Source organism: Balaenoptera borealis, assembly GCF_965194805.1.
Source record: "Balaenoptera borealis genome assembly, chromosome: 11".
NCBI lineage: Eukaryota > Metazoa > Chordata > Mammalia > Artiodactyla > Balaenopteridae > Balaenoptera > Balaenoptera borealis.
This window is the reverse complement of record NC_138868.1, coordinates 10709300-10725589: the sequence shown is the minus strand read 5'-3', so window position 1 is coordinate 10725589 and position 16290 is coordinate 10709300. Positions and strand designations below refer to the sequence as shown.

Sequence of the window (16290 nt, the reverse complement as noted above, 5' to 3'; positions counted from 1 at the left end):
AGGTGAGGTGCCCTCTGCTGGGCTCTCAGCACACATGCATATCTGGGGTCCCACCCCCTCCCCTCCAGACTATCGCCTGTCTCCCTGATCGTCTTCGCCATTGCATTCTGTCAGTTTCCTATCACTGCTGTAACCAGTTACTACAAACTTAGTGGCTTAAAACAATACATTCAGGGAATTCCCTAGTGATCCAGTGGTTAGGGCTCCACAATTTTACTGCTGAGGGCCCCAGTTCAATCCCTGGTCAGGTAACTAAGATCCCACAAGCCACGTGGTGTGGCCAAAAAAAAAAGGAATACGTTTATTATCTTACAGCTCTGGAGGTCAGAAGTCGGAAAACGAAGGTGTTGGCAGTTCTGAGTTTTGGGGGGAGGCTCTGGGGCAGAATCCATTTCCTTACCTTTTCTAGCTTCTAGGGGCTGCCGCATTCCTTGGCTTCTGCCCCCTCCTCCATCTTCAAAGCTAGCAGCGTAGCACCTGCCAATCTCTCTCCTGACTCTGGTCCTCCTGCCTCCCTCTTATAAGGACCCTCGTGATTACATGGGACCCGCCAGATAAGCCAGGATAATCTCTCCATCTCAAGTCCCTTAACTTAATCACAACTGCAAAGTCCTTTTACTGCGTAAGGTGACATAGTCATGGGTTCCAGGGATTGCGACATGGACATCTCCGGGGGCCGTTATTCTGCCGCCAGAGTCTCCCTGTTCCTCAAAGGCAGGGCAGTGTCTCCTTCGGTCCTGGCCCCCCAGCACATGGCACAGTGCCTTGCTGGTAGTAAGTGCTCATTGAGGGTTTTATGAATGAGTGGGTCAGTTAATGAACAAGGGCATGGGGTGGTCTGCGTGTGTGTGCGTGTGTGTGTTGTATGTCGTACGTAACTAAAAGTGGTGAAGGAGAAGCCTCTAACCCAGAGAAAAACCACAGGTTCTGGAAAAACTTCAGAAGTAAGGTTGCAGGTAATGGGCGGGTGCAAAGCAGCTAATGGCAGGTGGGGCCTGCGCCGCAGGAGGTCCCAGGGCGCGTGTCCGGACACTGCGGGGGGGCGGGGGGCCATCAGGGGAAGTGGACCTTTTCCAGAGCTATGACTGCCTGGCCTCACCCCACACGGGAGGCCTGAGGGAAGGTGAGTGGCAAGTAAGTGAATGTGGAGGGTTGCTTCCCGCCTGGTTGTGTGTGTGACACGGAGCCTGAGTGACCCCTGAGCGTGAGTGGTGACTTTAATACTTGTCCACGGCTCCTGATACATGCCAGGCACCGCTTTAAGCATCCCACACGTTCTCACTCACTTAACCCTCTAGCGACTGCATAGGGAGTACTACCCCCATCTCGCAGAGGGGAAAACTGAGGCCCAGAGAGGTCAAGTAAGTCACCTTAGGTCTCCCAGCTATGAAGGAGTAGAACTGAGGTTTCTACTCAGGCAGCCCAGGCCCAGAGTCAGCTCTGAAGTCGGCAAGTGCGGGCACGGGTGACTATCCAGGGTGGCCAAGGGGCTCTGCATCACTTTCCTGCCCCCAAAGGCATAACAGCGTGGAGAGAGAAGCCAGAGGGAAAAGGAAGAGGCCAGGGTGAGAGCTGAGGGTGGTCAAAGCCCACTCACACCTCCTTCACCAGAACCGCCTGGCTGAGGGTCTGCTCACTTCCCAGAACGCGGGCACCAAGCTGGGAGCAGCCCGGGGACAGGTCACCAGGCAAAATGAGATGTGTCCCCACTCCCAGCCCAATGCAACTTGTGGGCCGTGCCTGGATCCTGAGTCAAGCAAATCAAAAGTCACACGACGCTGATGAGACAATCAGAGAAATGTGAACACTGAGAAGATATTTGATATCTAGTAAGTAGCAAAAACTGGAAGAAGAAGAGGTTTTCCTGACTCCCAGTGTTGAATTTTCCTCAACAAGGGAGCCATCTAACCCCAGCACAGAGCTCGGTGTGGCCGCAGGGCTATTGCATCGCCCGGAAATAGGCCCCATGGAGCAGCAGGTCTTCACTGCTTTAAATTTTCAGTTGTGACATGTGGTCACCTTTTTTTTAAAGGGTCCTTATCTTTTAGAAATAAACACTAAAATGTTTACAAATAAAACGGTTGGAAGTCCAAGCTTTGCTTACTGATGAGGAGAAGGAGTGGGAAGAGATAAACAAGATGGACACAATTGTCCCTGGGGAACAGTACGTGGCAGTTGACAGGGCCATTCTCTCTACGTTTGCGAATTATTGGAATTTTCCAGAATTAAAAAGTCTTTTAAAAGGCTCAACCTCTGACTCTGTGAAGATCACAATCATCTTCACTCCATCTGTCCTGAGCGATTGTCAACATTTTACTTTCCAAAGGAAATTTGCAACTCTAAGGAGAGACTCTCCTGCCTGGGTCTGGGGGATGGGAGAGACTCTGACAGCTCACATGCAGCTGGGTCATGAAGCAGGAGGTGCAGCCAGGAGGGAACATATCCAAAGTCTAATGTTGTAAAGATGTTCTGATCTTCTGCTGCTGCCTCTGTGGGGCTGAAGCGGATCCAGAGGGTACAGGGCGGCTGGACTCTCAGAGCGGAGGTCCCGGGCCAGGTGAGTGGACCCCATGGCAGAAACAAGGAGGGAGTGTCTTCCATCAGGTTATCTAGAAGCAGAGCCTGAGACAAGGATTTTGGACAACTGACTTATGAGGGAGCCCTCTCAGGGGAAGAGCAGGGGAAGCAGGACAGGGGCAAAGGAAGCAAGCCAGGGACAGATGTGGTTCCAGCTGCCTGCTGGCTTCAGCCGGATCCCACTGGCGGGTGATCCAGAAGCACAGACTGGGTCCCACCATGTGGCAAGGGGGTCAGCCTTTTCTACCCCATGCCAGCCAGTCATTGGCTGCAAGGTTGGGGGAGGAAGTGTCATTTAAACCTTAAATTTAAAGGGAGCAGCTGTGAGCCCCTAGCAGCCAACAATTATGGCAGCTGGAAATGGGTGCCTCTGCCCCCAGCAAAGAATATCTGGGAATTGGGGGAAACCAACAGCATCTACCCCAGGGAGGCATTTGCTACCCAGACCCCCATCCTGCTGCCACTCACTGACCATTGATACTGGGAGAGGCCTCGGCATTTCCATTTCAATCCCAGAAACTCACATACAGACACAGTGTTGAGGACACAGAGCCCCAGAGAGGGGAAGGGACTTGCCCAGGACCACTCAAGGCCAGCGCTAGAATCCGGGCCTCCTGACTCCATCCCAGGGCAGAAGCCTTCATTTCCTGCAGGGCCCCTGGCTCCTGGCAGGTGAACCTCTCTGCACCAGCACCCTGTTCTGATGCCTTGTGGGGAGGCTGGCTTTGGCACATTTGCAGCCGATTTCTAACTGGCATCCACTGAACCCCGATCCTCTATGGGTGGCCCCTGGCCCCCCCATCCCCCCGTCACATGGTGTGACTCGATACCTCTCAACCCTGCCTTTCTCTGCTTGACACGCATACACACACACACGCAGACACATACACACACACACACACACACACACACACACATCCTCAGAAGCTCGCCCTGTCCTCTAGGCCTCCACAGTACAGTCCATTCGCGTCACAGGTCTTCTCTGCCTGCTTGACCACAAACTCCCATGGACAGATCTTACTCACCGCTGCCTGGGCCCCTGTGGTGTTGAGCTCAGGACTCCGTAGATAAATCTCCGGCCACTAGTTCAATATCCATGGTTCTCTCCTTCCCTTCCCACACCCCTCCCCACCTTCTTCCGGAGCCCAGAGCTCTTATGCCCTCTCCCCACCCCGGGATCACCCCTCCCGATGATGAGACCAGGATGTATCAGGTCTTATCAGAGAACCAGACAGGACAAAGTGGAGCCCGGTGGCAGGATTCTAGGCACGCGGCAGGCTGGAGGTGATGCCGGCCAGCACTTAGTGGACGTTTGCTAGGTGCCAGGCCCCGCGTGTTACAGATGTTATCCTGTTTAATCCCCACAACCCCGGCCCACCCGCACCCCCAGGATTGGCACCAGCACTCCTTATGTGGCAGGTGGGGAGGCTAAGGGGTTGAGATGCAATCAACCTGCCCAAGGTCAAAGCTCGGGGGGGCAGAGCCAGGGTCTGGCCCGGGCTTGTTCACGTCGGGTGCTCAGGATCTGGTCCACTCTGCAGCGGAGCTGGAGGGTCCTGCCCCCTCTGTCCCTGCCTGCCCCACCCTCCAGGAGCCGAAGGAACAAAGGCTCGTTCCTGGCTGGTTCCCTGGGGGGCCAGGCTGCCGGGGCCTGTGGGTCCTGAGCTGGCTGAGGGGACTGGGGAGGGGCCAAGCCTAAAGATGTTCCTCCCACGGCCCACAGCCGTCTCCTGCCCCCTCCCCTCCCCAGCCATCTCCGCCCCAATCAGCCCTGGGCCAGGTTCTGGAGGTGCAGCAGGCAGGACAACAGGGCATAGCTTCCTGAGGACCCAGGGTCCACGCCCTTCTCGGAGAGCAGGATCTCACCTTTACAAACAAGAAACTTTCCCCTCTGGTTATCTCAGTCTGCCCTCTGCACCGCCTTCCCCTCCCGCTGTATAAAGTTCCTTCTGTCCCGTGAGAGGATTATTGAGAGTTGGAAGTGACCTTAGAGACCACAGTCCAATCCCTGCCGTGATATGCATCTGAGAAAACCAAAAGGAGGGCAAAGAAGGCCAGAAAAAGAACAGAATTTAAAGTTTATAAGTTTAAGGCCACTTTGCCCAAAAGTATTCCCCACACGACTACCACGTGTGTAGAATCACTGGACTATGAGAAAAAAAAGTTAATTTATCATGGCCAATTAACTTTGGGAAATGCCCTTAATATTATACTAAAGTGTTCCACTGCAGGAATTCTCAGAGCCTTTTATATGCTAAAGAGGGGAAAGAGAATAGATATCCAGGGTTTCTCAAACTTATTTGATCATGGAGCCCTTTTGCTACTGATCTATCAGGACCAGTGTTCCATGGAACATACTTTGAGAAAGGTTACTCCAGCTTCCTGACTCCAACTCCTGACTGACTATTTGACCCACTTGCAGCACCACAACTCTGGAAAGCTAACGCCAAGTAGAGGCACGCTTCCAGTGACTGGACACTCACTATCTCCCTGGGCAACCTGTTCCATCCAAGACAGCTCTGCCAAGAGGTCTTCATTCTTTTGTGCTTCCCAGTGGCACTGAGGTCCAGGTGCAGGGGAGAAGTCTGGTTACATCCAGTGGCTGATTGATACTGGCCTTTGCCACCAGCCGCATCCCTCAGTCCAGCTCGCTGTGTCAGAGGGGCTCTGAAGAGCTGGGAATTGAGACAGGGATGGATTCCCACGCAGAGCTGGGCCAGGTCCCAGAAAAGGGAGTCATGCAGCCATGTGTCTCTGAGCTCTGCTTCTGGAGCCCAGGAAGGAGAGAGGCCCAGCCTCCTCAACCATCCCCACTAAATCAGGGGTTGTCACTAGAGGCCAGTGGAGATACTGATCACATGTCCCAGCAGCCTGGGCACAGAGCACTGTTGTCGGACCACACACGGTCCCAATCCCAGGAACTTCTCTGCTGTGTGACTTTGGCCAAGGCACTTGACCTCTCTGAGCCTCTGTCTCCTCTTCTATGGAATAGAACCAACTTCCTGGGGATTGAGGGAGGTCAGCGTGCAAGAATGCCTCCCCACACAGTGCCTACACAGAGCCGGTGCTCACCAACCCTGGGGCCCCATCTGGCCCTTTGGCTATGAAGGACTTGCTGTCTGGGATTTAGTCACCCGGGCTACTTGTCCCCCCCAGCCTCCCAAGGCTCTTTTCCTCTCCCCCCACCACTACCTCCGTGGCAGAAAAACTGCAAAATGTGGATGCTCACAAACGACCTCCTGAATCCACAGCTGGAATTAAAATCAAGGAGAATGTGTTCCCCCCCGCCTTTTTATTAGAAAGAGTGAAAACAGCCCAGTTCCTTTAAAGGATTTGCTCATTAGCCCTGTCCCCGTGGAGAACCATCACCTACCATGATCCCCACAGCCAGCCCCCCCAATCCCCTCCCAGACACCCCCCAACTCCATTCTCCTGAGAAAAACTTCAGCTTTTCTCACCAAATCACCAGGCAGCTCCCAGGCCCTGAAGTGCCCTGGCATCAACATACAACATAGTCACCCAGCCCCTCAGCAAGTGGAGCTTTCAGCCTCCTGCAACCTTTTCCCCCAACCCATTTCTCATGCCTTTTAAAACATCCAGAACATTCATTTTCATTCATTAAGGCAACAGTGCATAAAAGAATGAAGCCCACAAGCTCTGGAGCCAGTCTGCCGGACTTTGAGTCCCAGCCCAGTCATTTACTGACTGTGTGACCTTGGGCAAGTGGCTTAACCTCTCTGAGCCCCATCTGCAAAATGGGAGCAAGGACAACTCATAGGGCTGGGATGAGGATACAATCACATAATGCATGTAAAATGCTCGTCCCGGTGCCTGGAACAGAGAAAGCATTTGTAAATGTTGACTTTTTGTCATTGTTAAATATTGGCTTCCTGGTTCAGTGCTGGCTCCTTGTAAGTCCTCAGCAGAAGTTTCCTTCCTTTCTCTTCCCTAATGCCCTAAACCCAAGAGCCACCACCATCGCCCTAGGTGGTAGGACAGTTATTTGATTCCCACCTGCCTTCTTTTGGATCATCCTGGACCAGTGAATGGGGACTGGTTCCAAAGCTCCCACCACCTTCCCGGCTTCCTGTACCCCTGGGCTCTCGCCAAACTGCAGTCGGCCAGTTTGGGTGCAGTCTGTCTTGCAATGGTTGGAAAGTTTGTCGGGTCCTCTTTTTCCTGCCCCGGAAGGAGCTGTATCCCTGAAGCCCCTGACAGAGGCTGTGAGTCAGTTTCTCGCCATCCCCAGACTCAGCTCATTCCAGGTCAAATCAAGTTCAGGGGCTGCTGCACAGGGCAGCCGCTGTTCTGGAAGGTCCTGGCCCCGAGGATAGTCACTGAGTCTCACCCAGGCACAAGCCAGAGAAATGAGACAGTTCTGTCCCAGCCTTTTCTTTTGGCCCCCAGCCAAGGTCCTCGGCTGGAGTCACGGCGGCAGAAGCCGACAGAGCAGCCACAGTTACTCCCGGGTCCGGAGCTGGAGGATCCACGCCCAAGCAGGCCTCCAGCCCAACCCAGCCTGGCCTGCCAAATCTACCCCAGAAGGTGACCCAGCTTGACCTCCTGCCTCCAGAATGGCACCAGAAGAGAAGCCCAGGAAGAGGAGCCACCTTCTCAAGGAGCTGGGGGTGTGTGTCCATTTCCTAGGGCACTGGGGTAGGGGGAGGGCAAGGAAGTGGAGGGGGCACATGAGGGGGCAGTGCAGGGAGCCCTGAGGGCGGAGGGGGATGAGAAAGCCTCCAGCTTCCCTGCTTAACACTCACCCTAAGATTTAAAAAGCCCTTGAGGGATGGGAGAGGCTGTCTACACCTACACCGACACCAGCTCAGTGGGGGCCCATAAGAAGTCCTCAGCAGAAGAAATTTCCTCTCCTTCCCTTCTCTTCCCCATCCCCCAGCCCCCAGAGGCACTGCCATGGCCACAGGTGGTAGAACAAGTGCGTGATTCCCACCTGCCTTCCGAGACGTGGTCCTTCCTTGCAGACCCACCAGGATCCCTTAGAAGGTGGGGAGTGATCTCCGTTCAGCCAGCCGGTCCAGGACCCCGACGACCTCCTTTAGGGCCACGTCCCCTGACGGCAGCTCTCTGCCCCCTGCCCCTCTCCTGCCCAGGCCTGCCACGTTGTCATCGCTCTGCTGTACTTGTTCATTGCGGGTTACCTTGTTGCTGTCGTCCAGAGCCTTCACCTGGTGGTGCTGAAGTCTTGGTATCCATTCTGGGGGGCTGCCTCTGTGAGTAGATGCCGAAACGTGGGCCGGCTGGGGAGCAGGCAGACCCCGGGGGACCTGGCATTCGGCACTGGATGCAGGGTGGGGCGGAGTGAGCAAATAGGAGGGAAGCAGCCTCAGCCCCCTTCTCCAGACTCTTAGCTCTGCCTCTGCTCTCTCAGTCACACGGGAAGCAGCTCCTTCCCAGGGGCCCCTGCAGGCCTGCAGCCCAGAAGGCCTGCAGCCCCGGGCTCTCAGCGCCCTCCCCTAATAGACCAGTGCACCCAGCACAGAGAGTGAGCGTGAGCTGGGGCAACCACACCTTCCTCAGGCGTCCTCAGGTGCCTTTGGATCCAGCCACACATCCCTGGTGCCTGAAGTCTCTGTCAGGGTTGGTCTGCAGGGCACAACTCCCGTCCCCACAAGGCCATTGGCCAGGGTGGGAGGTGAAAGCGAGACCGGTGGCCACATCTTTCCTGGAGGCTCCCCAGGGCATCCTCCGCCACCCCGAGTCTCGGCGGAGTCCCGCTTACACACCAAGTCCCAGGTCCTCGGCGCCCTCTCAGACAGGCATCCTGACCCTCTGCTGCCACTTCAGTCCTCTGTCCCCATGGCCCCCACTCCAAGCTTTCAGTACACAGTGGGGAACCACCATCTCCGCGTGGGTGCCTACCCATCCCCGTACTCCCAGTGACCGGCACATAGTAGGTGCTCAGCACACATATGAAAGAATAATTGCAGAAAAACACCAGAGACCCTCCAGGTGCTGATATCCAAGAGCTAATATCCTCCAAACTGCAGGATCCAGGAAAGGAGCCAGGGTCAGGGTGGAGAGCATAGTGCAGCTGACACCAGAGGGATGGTTTGGGCTGGTAAACGGGAGAAGCGGGAGGGGGCCGGGAGGGCAGTCTGAGTGCAGGACACAGCTGAAGCCCAGGAGTGACCTGTGCACCCAGGGAAGACCAGCCTGGCTGGAGAGGGGCCTGGGATGGGCCGTGAGCCCCCTTTGTCAGAGGAACGATGCTCTCTACCCCACCAGCCCTCAGAGGCTGGTTTTTTTAGAGAATAGCGGGAAGGGAATTTGTGGGTTTCAAGGCACCCCAGCCTCTCTCTTACGACTGTTTCAAATCTGGCCCGCAGTTCCTCATTTCAGGGATCTTGGCAATAGCAATGGAGACGTTTCAGAAAAATTATCTGGTAAGTCGGAGAGCAGAGAGCGTTCAAGCAGAAAAGTCCCCGTCCTGGAGGTCTGGCTTTTCACCCCTACTACCCACTTTTCTCCCCACCTGCTGCCCTTCCTCCACCCCAGCTCTGGCCACCGTCCTGTCAGGCCTGGAGGTGTCATCCAGCCTGTTCACACAGCAGCCCAGGTGATTGTTCTGCCAGCCCCACCTCCCTCGGCTCCCCTGTGCCCTGGGCTTGCCTCCCATGTCAGCAAGTCTATGAGGCCCGCAAGCCGGCCGCAGCTGGGTGTCCATCAACTTCTCATCTCTAAGCGCCAGCTAGACACAACTGTTCCTTGCTTGCACTGTGCTGGCTCCTGTCCGAGCACCTTGCCCTTTCCCTGCTGTGCATTCTCTCCTGGCTTTGACTTCCTCCTGATCATTCTTCAAGGCTTGGCTTACACGCCTCCTCCTCCAGGCAGTCTTCCCTGACTGCCTTGGCTGACTTCTGTGTCCGCACAGCTCCTGACTCTCTCTCCCATGCACTAAGCTTGGGCAGCAGATGTCTGAGCATCTTTCTACCCCAGGGTGGCCCAGGGAGGCACAGAGTCGGCACCCACACAAGCCCGGATGGATGGAGGTGGATGGGGGATGGAAGGACCATTCCACCAATCCTGTGTCATGGCCTCAGCCCACCTCCAGTCCCCAAGCCCAGGTCCACATTCATGCCCCACAGCTTGGGCTGGGCTGTGGCTGCCCCTTGCTCTCTCATGGGGTGTAGAGATCAGAAGGGTATTGTGCCACTTACCCAGAGCAGAGGCAGGAGATGCTTGACAAAAACCTGCCTCTTCTTCCTGGACTGGGCCCCTTTCAAAACCATAAGCCTCCCTACTTCCTACTCCTGAGCGTAGGGAGCCTCTTAGTGCAGAGAAATCCATTCTAGCGTAAGGGGTTGGAGGTGCCTTATGTCTATACTCTTTCCCTGGTACAGGGGTTTGCACTTGGCAAGAGCTCCTGGAATAATGCGTAAATAACCCAAGATGATGATGAACAGAGGCATTTCAGGGGTCATGGGTGGTGGGGAAAGAGGCAGACGTGAGTGAGTCTTCACTCAGGGCTGGTCCCACCCTTTCCTGTGGGTGGGGAAGGAGCTGGGTGGGGGGCCATTTGGGTGCCTCATCAGTTGGCATATCTGATGCCAGGAAGCTTGGGGGCAGCTTTGAGAGGGAGATGGCAGTGGGAGCATCCTTCTTTGTTACAAAGTTTATGGATCCAGAGGCGGCCCTTGGGTTCTCCCGATCCCATCCCATAGAAGGTGAGGTCCGGTCCGGACCACCGGCCTCCTCGGTGGTCAGCTAGCTCAGAAAGCCATGCTTGCACGAGGAGCCTCAGGCCCAGGGACAGGCAGCATTTTTCTGAGGTCAAAGAGTGAGCTACTGGTTGGCCTGGGTGGAGGGCCTAGATCCCGTCTATAACCTTCGGACAGTGATTTAATACTTTTCTTTTTTGCTCCTAGAAGGTGTGCCTGGTAGCAAACGCCATCAGCTTCTTCTGTGTGCTGGCTGGCCTCTTTGTCATTGCCAAGGATCTCTTTCTGGAGAGTCCATTTGACTTCCCCATCTGGAAACCCTACCCCAGTGACACTGTGAGTGCCTGGGCCCCAGGGGTCCTCTGACTCCCAGGAAGGCACTGCCTTGGGCTTGGCCCAGAGGAAGTTTCCAGCTCTCAGAAAACCTCTTCTGGAGCCCGGCACAGGCGGCTGGGCCCTTGGTGGATCTGTTCCCAGCCCATCCCCCCCACCCTGAGGCGTGGTGCCGAGGGGATGATAGCCTTCTCACTGGTCAGCATCAGGAAGCCAGACAGGACCTCGAGTCACTGAGTCCAACTGTAATAGATGGAGAAACTGAGCCCAAAGAAGGGGAGGGGCCTGTCGGAGGTCAAGTAGCAAGTTGGCAGCAAATTCAGGACCACAGTCTAGGACGGCTGATTCCCTGTTCAAGGCTCTTTAAATATCGTAGCCCCAGTGACCCCATTATCTGTGAGCCTCACAGCAGACTTGCAGAGCTGGCCGAGTTCACTTGGTTACCCCCATTTTATGGGAGTGAACACTGAGGTCCAGAGAAGCTAACCTAGTGGACCAAGGCCACACAGCACGGCAGGGGTGCAGTGAGGACTCAGCTGGGTCTAGACTCCGAGCCCAGGGCTCTTTTTGCGACTCTGCCACCCGTGAAGGTGGACCAGCCATTCCGTGTGGGTGTCTGCGGGCCTCAGGGTCAGGTTCCAAGCGTTGTGACCGTGGTGGTTCACGGTTCCTTATAGCTGCCCTCCACCATGCACATGCAGGTGTGGGCACACACACATGGACATGTGTGCACAGACACACACATGCACACACTTCCCCACCAAATGCTCATGGCCCTGTGAGACATCCCAGCTGCATGGTGGTCCTCAGCCCAGCACTTCCCCTCCCCCGCAGTAAGAAATGCTCCCTCTCCCTGAGCACAGGTATCCCCATCTAAGTGGGGTTGGAGGAGATGATGCTTAAGACCACCTGCCATTCTACCAGGGACCTACGAGATTCTCCAGTCCTCAAACACTACTCACCGAGGACCTGTGGGTGCCAGGCGCTGGGCATAGAGCAATGACTGAGACAGACCCCATCCCAGCCCCACAGAACCTCGCCCTGCCTCCGGGGCACACCTGGGAGCTGAAGCCCCACTGTCCTTGCTGGCGGGTCTAACCCCTGCCCGTGCCCATGTGATGGGTGCAGATACCCAGCGAGGCCTTACCTGCCTCTCCCTCCCCTGTCTCCCTCCCAGGTCCACATCCAGAGGCTGGAGTTGGCCCTGCTCTGTCTCACCTGCCCGGAGGTCTTCCTGCCGGGGCTCATGGCCATCATGGCCTATAGGGATTCCCACCTGTCTGCAGAGGTGAGGGTCTTCAGAAGATGGGAAACACAGAGGGTGCAGCCACAGAGGGTGCAGGCAAAGGGGATGTTGCCAAGCACTTACTAAGTGGGACCACATACAGAGGCAACCCACAGCCCAGTAGGGGAGACAATGTATGGTAGCAGGGAGGATGCCCTTCGACATGAAAAATGGGAGGCCACCAAGGAGAAAAGACCATGGGCGCTCAGGATAACAGGCCACTGTGCTCCCAGCTCTCAAGCCCCTGGAAACCTTATGGGGGAAATCCGTGGAGATGGGCAGGATCCGGACCCACAGGTAGGATGAGAGAAGGGACCCACAGCAGAAGGAACAGCAGGTGCAATGGCTCAGAGACGGGCCAGGGAAGGCTGGAGGAGCTGCAGCATGTTGTGGGCTGTGGCTGTGGTGGGAATCAGCGGGGGGATCACAGGGACTGAGCACTTTGGGAGTACCAAGGACCCTCTCTGTTCAGCACATTAGAGAAACATGACTTATTTAACTGAAGCTTCTCAACCACCCTTTGAGGTAAGTACTGACCCCACCCCATTCTACAAATAAGTAAACCGAGGCTTAGAGTGGTCACATCACTTCCCAAGGTCAAACAGCCATGAGAAAAACCAGGACTCAGACCAAGGCACGTCCCACCCATAGCCAAGCCCTCGTGTGCTCATGAGGATGGCAGAATGGCAGGCTGAGGCCAGATAGATTTAGAAATAAAAGAATAGATGCCCTCAGGATCACTTGCCCCACCCCAGAAGTTATTTCCTAGGCTCATTTCTTTAAAGGAAAAAAGTTCATACTATAATCTTAACTTTCAAACACTGTAAAAAAAAAAAAAGTTCTAAAGTCCCCATAATTCTGCAACTTTAACACTTCAATTGTTTTCACGTTAGCGTCCTTGATGTACTGAGTTTTCACATAACGCCGATATGACTTTGCACTTGCGCTTTACTTAACACCAAACAAATAAGTTGTCTTAGTCCCTGCCTGGCTGTCTGGCAGGAAGTCTTCTTCTTAAGACGGCAGAGAGCTGGAAGGGGCCTTGAGTCACTGAGGTCAACCCCATTTTTAAGGTCAGCGAGACTGAGGCCCCGCCACCTAGTGGCAGGAATTAACAATAACTGTTCCCGCTTCCCGGCATGTGCCATGCGCAGAGCACCGTGCTGAATGCCGCAGGCGGCTGTATCAGTCTCCTATCACTGCTGTAACAAAATAACACAAATTTGGCGGGGGAAAATGACACAGCTGTATTATCTTACAGTTCTGAGGTCAGCAGTTTGCAGTGGTTCTCCCTGGGCTAAAATCAAGCTGTGTGGGCCGGGCTGCCTTCGCTTCTGGAAGCTCTGGTAGAGAGTCTGTCTCCTCACCTTTTCCAGCTTCTAGAGGGCGCAGACATTCCCTGGCCTGTGGCCCTTCCTCCATTGTCAAAACCAGCAGCCCAGCAGCCTCCGATATCTCCCTTCTGTCTCCATTCTACTCCGTTAAGGACTCTTGCGGTTCCATTGTTCCCACCCAGGGAATCCAAGACGATCTCCCCATCTCAGCTTTAATCTGATGAGCAACCTCCATTCCCCTTTGCCATGTAACCTAACATGGTCGCAGGTTCGGGGGAAAGACACAGATGTCTTTGGGGGCCACACCTCCTTGAACCTCACAGCCACCCTCAGAGGCAGGTTCTGCGTTCCCGTTTCTAAGAGGAAGCATGGGGCTCAGAAGGGTTAAGTGACTCCCTACAACCACACGACCAGTAAGTGGCCAAGTCCCCGGGGCCTCTGCGCCCTCCTGCATCTGGGAGCCAGTGCCGGACACAGGCTCTGCAGCTCCCTGTCACCGATCAGGGACGAGGGAAAGGCAGCATTAGACCCGCCCCCAGAATGAATTCTAGCCCAGAGGGACCTCGGTGTATCAGCTGGCCCAGCCCCACCGGGGAAGCCAACAGGGTGAGTGGTGTGCGGGGTCACCAGCACACAGGTAGCAGGCCAGGAACAAGGGCCAGGTCCACTGCCTCCAACCTGGCCTCTCCCTTCTCAGGATCACGGATGGGGAGAGAGTCATACCCTAGCCTCCTGGAAGTCCCTCCATCTCTCAAGCCTCAGTTTCTCCACCTTCATGGGGAATTGAGACTCCAACAAGTCAGCTGGCGGGAAGGGCTTTGTCGATGGCCACTCGCTCCACATATATGAGCAGCGGGGATGGTGGCTTCTCTTTTGCAGAAGGATGACCTGTCCCTTATTCCTGACACACCATTGGAGTTCAGGGGGCCGCCGATGACGCCTCCACCATCCTATGAGGATGTGACTCAAGGCTACGTGCAGGACAAACAAGAGCAGAGGTGAAGAGACCCTGGGCTCCCCGCACCATCAGAATTCACCCCGTGGGCCTATCTCCCTGGCAGATATGGACTGATTCCGAGGGGTGGTTACCAAAAAGGGGCAAATGGTGCCATTGCTAGAAATGTCTGCCCCATGCTGGTGGCCAAGGCATGGGGCCAGCCCAGCCCCTCAGGCCCAGGAGGGATCTCCAGGCCCCCATGCCCCATAACACCTCAGCTGGACCGAGCACAGCTGGATCCTGCCTTCCCACCCAGCCAGCCCTGGGAGCAGACCCCTGGGCCGGAAGCCCCCTGCACCCCTTCCACCCTCCCTGTCTACTTCCCCCAGTCAGTAGGGCACACAGGGGACCTGTCCATGTGGGGCTGTGAGTGGAGCCAGAGAACTTCCCTCAGAGCCCAGGAAGGCACCATCTTCCCTTGACCCAACCTACCCAGAGGCCTCTGGGAGAACTTGTGCATCTGAATCCCTGGATTTGGGGTGAGGGCAGCAGGGGTGTTGAGTCAGGCAGAAACTCGGACCAGCTCTTCCCTCCAAACCGTCCGTGTGTCTCCCTGCCTGCCCCAGCAGGCCTCAGTGTCTCCACCTGTACAGCGAGGGGGAGAGTAGATGAAGTGATCCAGGTGGAAAGCTCTGACATCAGAGTCAAGTTCAGGATCCCAGCTGTGACATCCGAGGTTGCCAGTGAAGCTTCAGCCTCGGAATTCCACACCTACTTGGGCTGAATGAATATGGGAGCGAGAGACCCACCTTCCTCATTTCCTGAATTTCAGTCATCCGAGGACAGTCTTCATGAGTTTTGTTTATTTGCAGACTGTACTATATTCCCTTTATGTTTCCTTAAATTGACTTTTTTCTCAAATACGATTACGTTAGAGGGGTACTTTGTACCAGCAACAAATAGGAAGTCAGTATCTTTCCATAAAAATAAGACAACCACAAAAATCAGGTAAACGTGGTAAAAATCAAAGAAAAGCAATGTGCCTCCCCACCTCCGTGATCCCACCTGCTTCTCTCTGCCTGTTGCTCACTCTGTACCAGCCACCCTGGCTTCCTGGAGGTTCCACAGACACCCTGGGCACACCCCTGCCTCTGAACCATCCCCGTGCCCTTCCTCTGCCTGGACTCTCTTCCCCCAGAGATTTGCAGAGCTCACTCTTTGAATCTTTACTGGGCTACCTACTGGGCCAAAGCTGATGTCATTTAATCCTCACATCGATCTGGGATGTAGGTTCTGTTACCATCCCCATTTCCTGCAGCCTCCGAGAAGTTAATCAAGTTGCCCAGAGGCACCCAGCTATAAATGGCAGAGCTGGGATTCAGACAGGGACAATCTGGCTTCAAACTGAAGTGCTGCCCCCTGATGGCACCCTAACACAGCTCTAGCATGACCCCTGCTCCCTGGGAGCTGCACATTCGCTAGTCAGAAGAGACTTGCAGGTGTGAGCAGCTACGACACTGGCCTACGTAGCAAAGTCAGCCCTCGCGGCTCATGGGAGCCCTGTCCTCCCAGACGGGCCATTTCCCAAATGGTAGCCCAGGTTTTTGGTTGTCTGGGATAGAGTCCTCTGCACAGTCTTATAAAACTCCTGTGTGCAGTGATGCCCTTAGGATCACTTGTCCTTGCATCAAATATTCCTGGGGTTTGAGGTTCTTTGAGTTCTCCTATCTGCTTTGTCACCTCCCTTGGTGCCACTTCTGGCTCTCACCTCTGGTTTCGATCACTGGCTTGCCCGTAGCCTCTTTTCTCCACTTCTGATCTGCTGCTTCTGTGGGTTGCAGCTGGCTTTAGGACAGAATGTGAAGTAAAAGTCACTGGGCTCTGTGGAAGCATTACAGACAGCCAAAAGCCATGCAAATGTTTGGGACAAATACGGTCTTTGAAGGGCATGCTGAAAAGGTGAAAGAAAAGGGTGTGATGGGCAATGCGGCTGTCTGGAGAGCTGGGTGCCAGCCAATTCCAGCCCTGCCAACCATGCCACGCTCCCCAGCCTTGCCCACCTCCTTCCCTGGGAGTCTGAGAGCATCTGCATCCAACCCCCACCCTAAGTTTTCCCCAAACCTATGGTCTCCTCCAGTCTATAGG

At 55.2% G+C, this 16290-nt stretch overlaps 1 protein-coding gene across 1 annotated transcript; it reads left to right on the top strand.

Annotated features, from left to right (window-relative positions):
- Positions 1–7366: 7366 nt before the first annotated feature.
- Positions 7367–15880, top strand: MS4A10 (membrane spanning 4-domains A10; the record flags this gene model as incomplete). The annotated part of the gene is made up of 5 exons (XM_082342203.1): positions 7367–7513; positions 7659–7808; positions 8925–8981; positions 10464–10592; positions 11767–15880. The coding sequence occupies 5 exons, from the start codon at positions 7367–7369 to the stop codon at positions 11959–11961; spliced, it is 678 nt and encodes a 225-aa protein (XP_082198329.1). The 3' UTR covers positions 11962–15880.
- Positions 15881–16290: the final 410 nt, after the last annotated feature.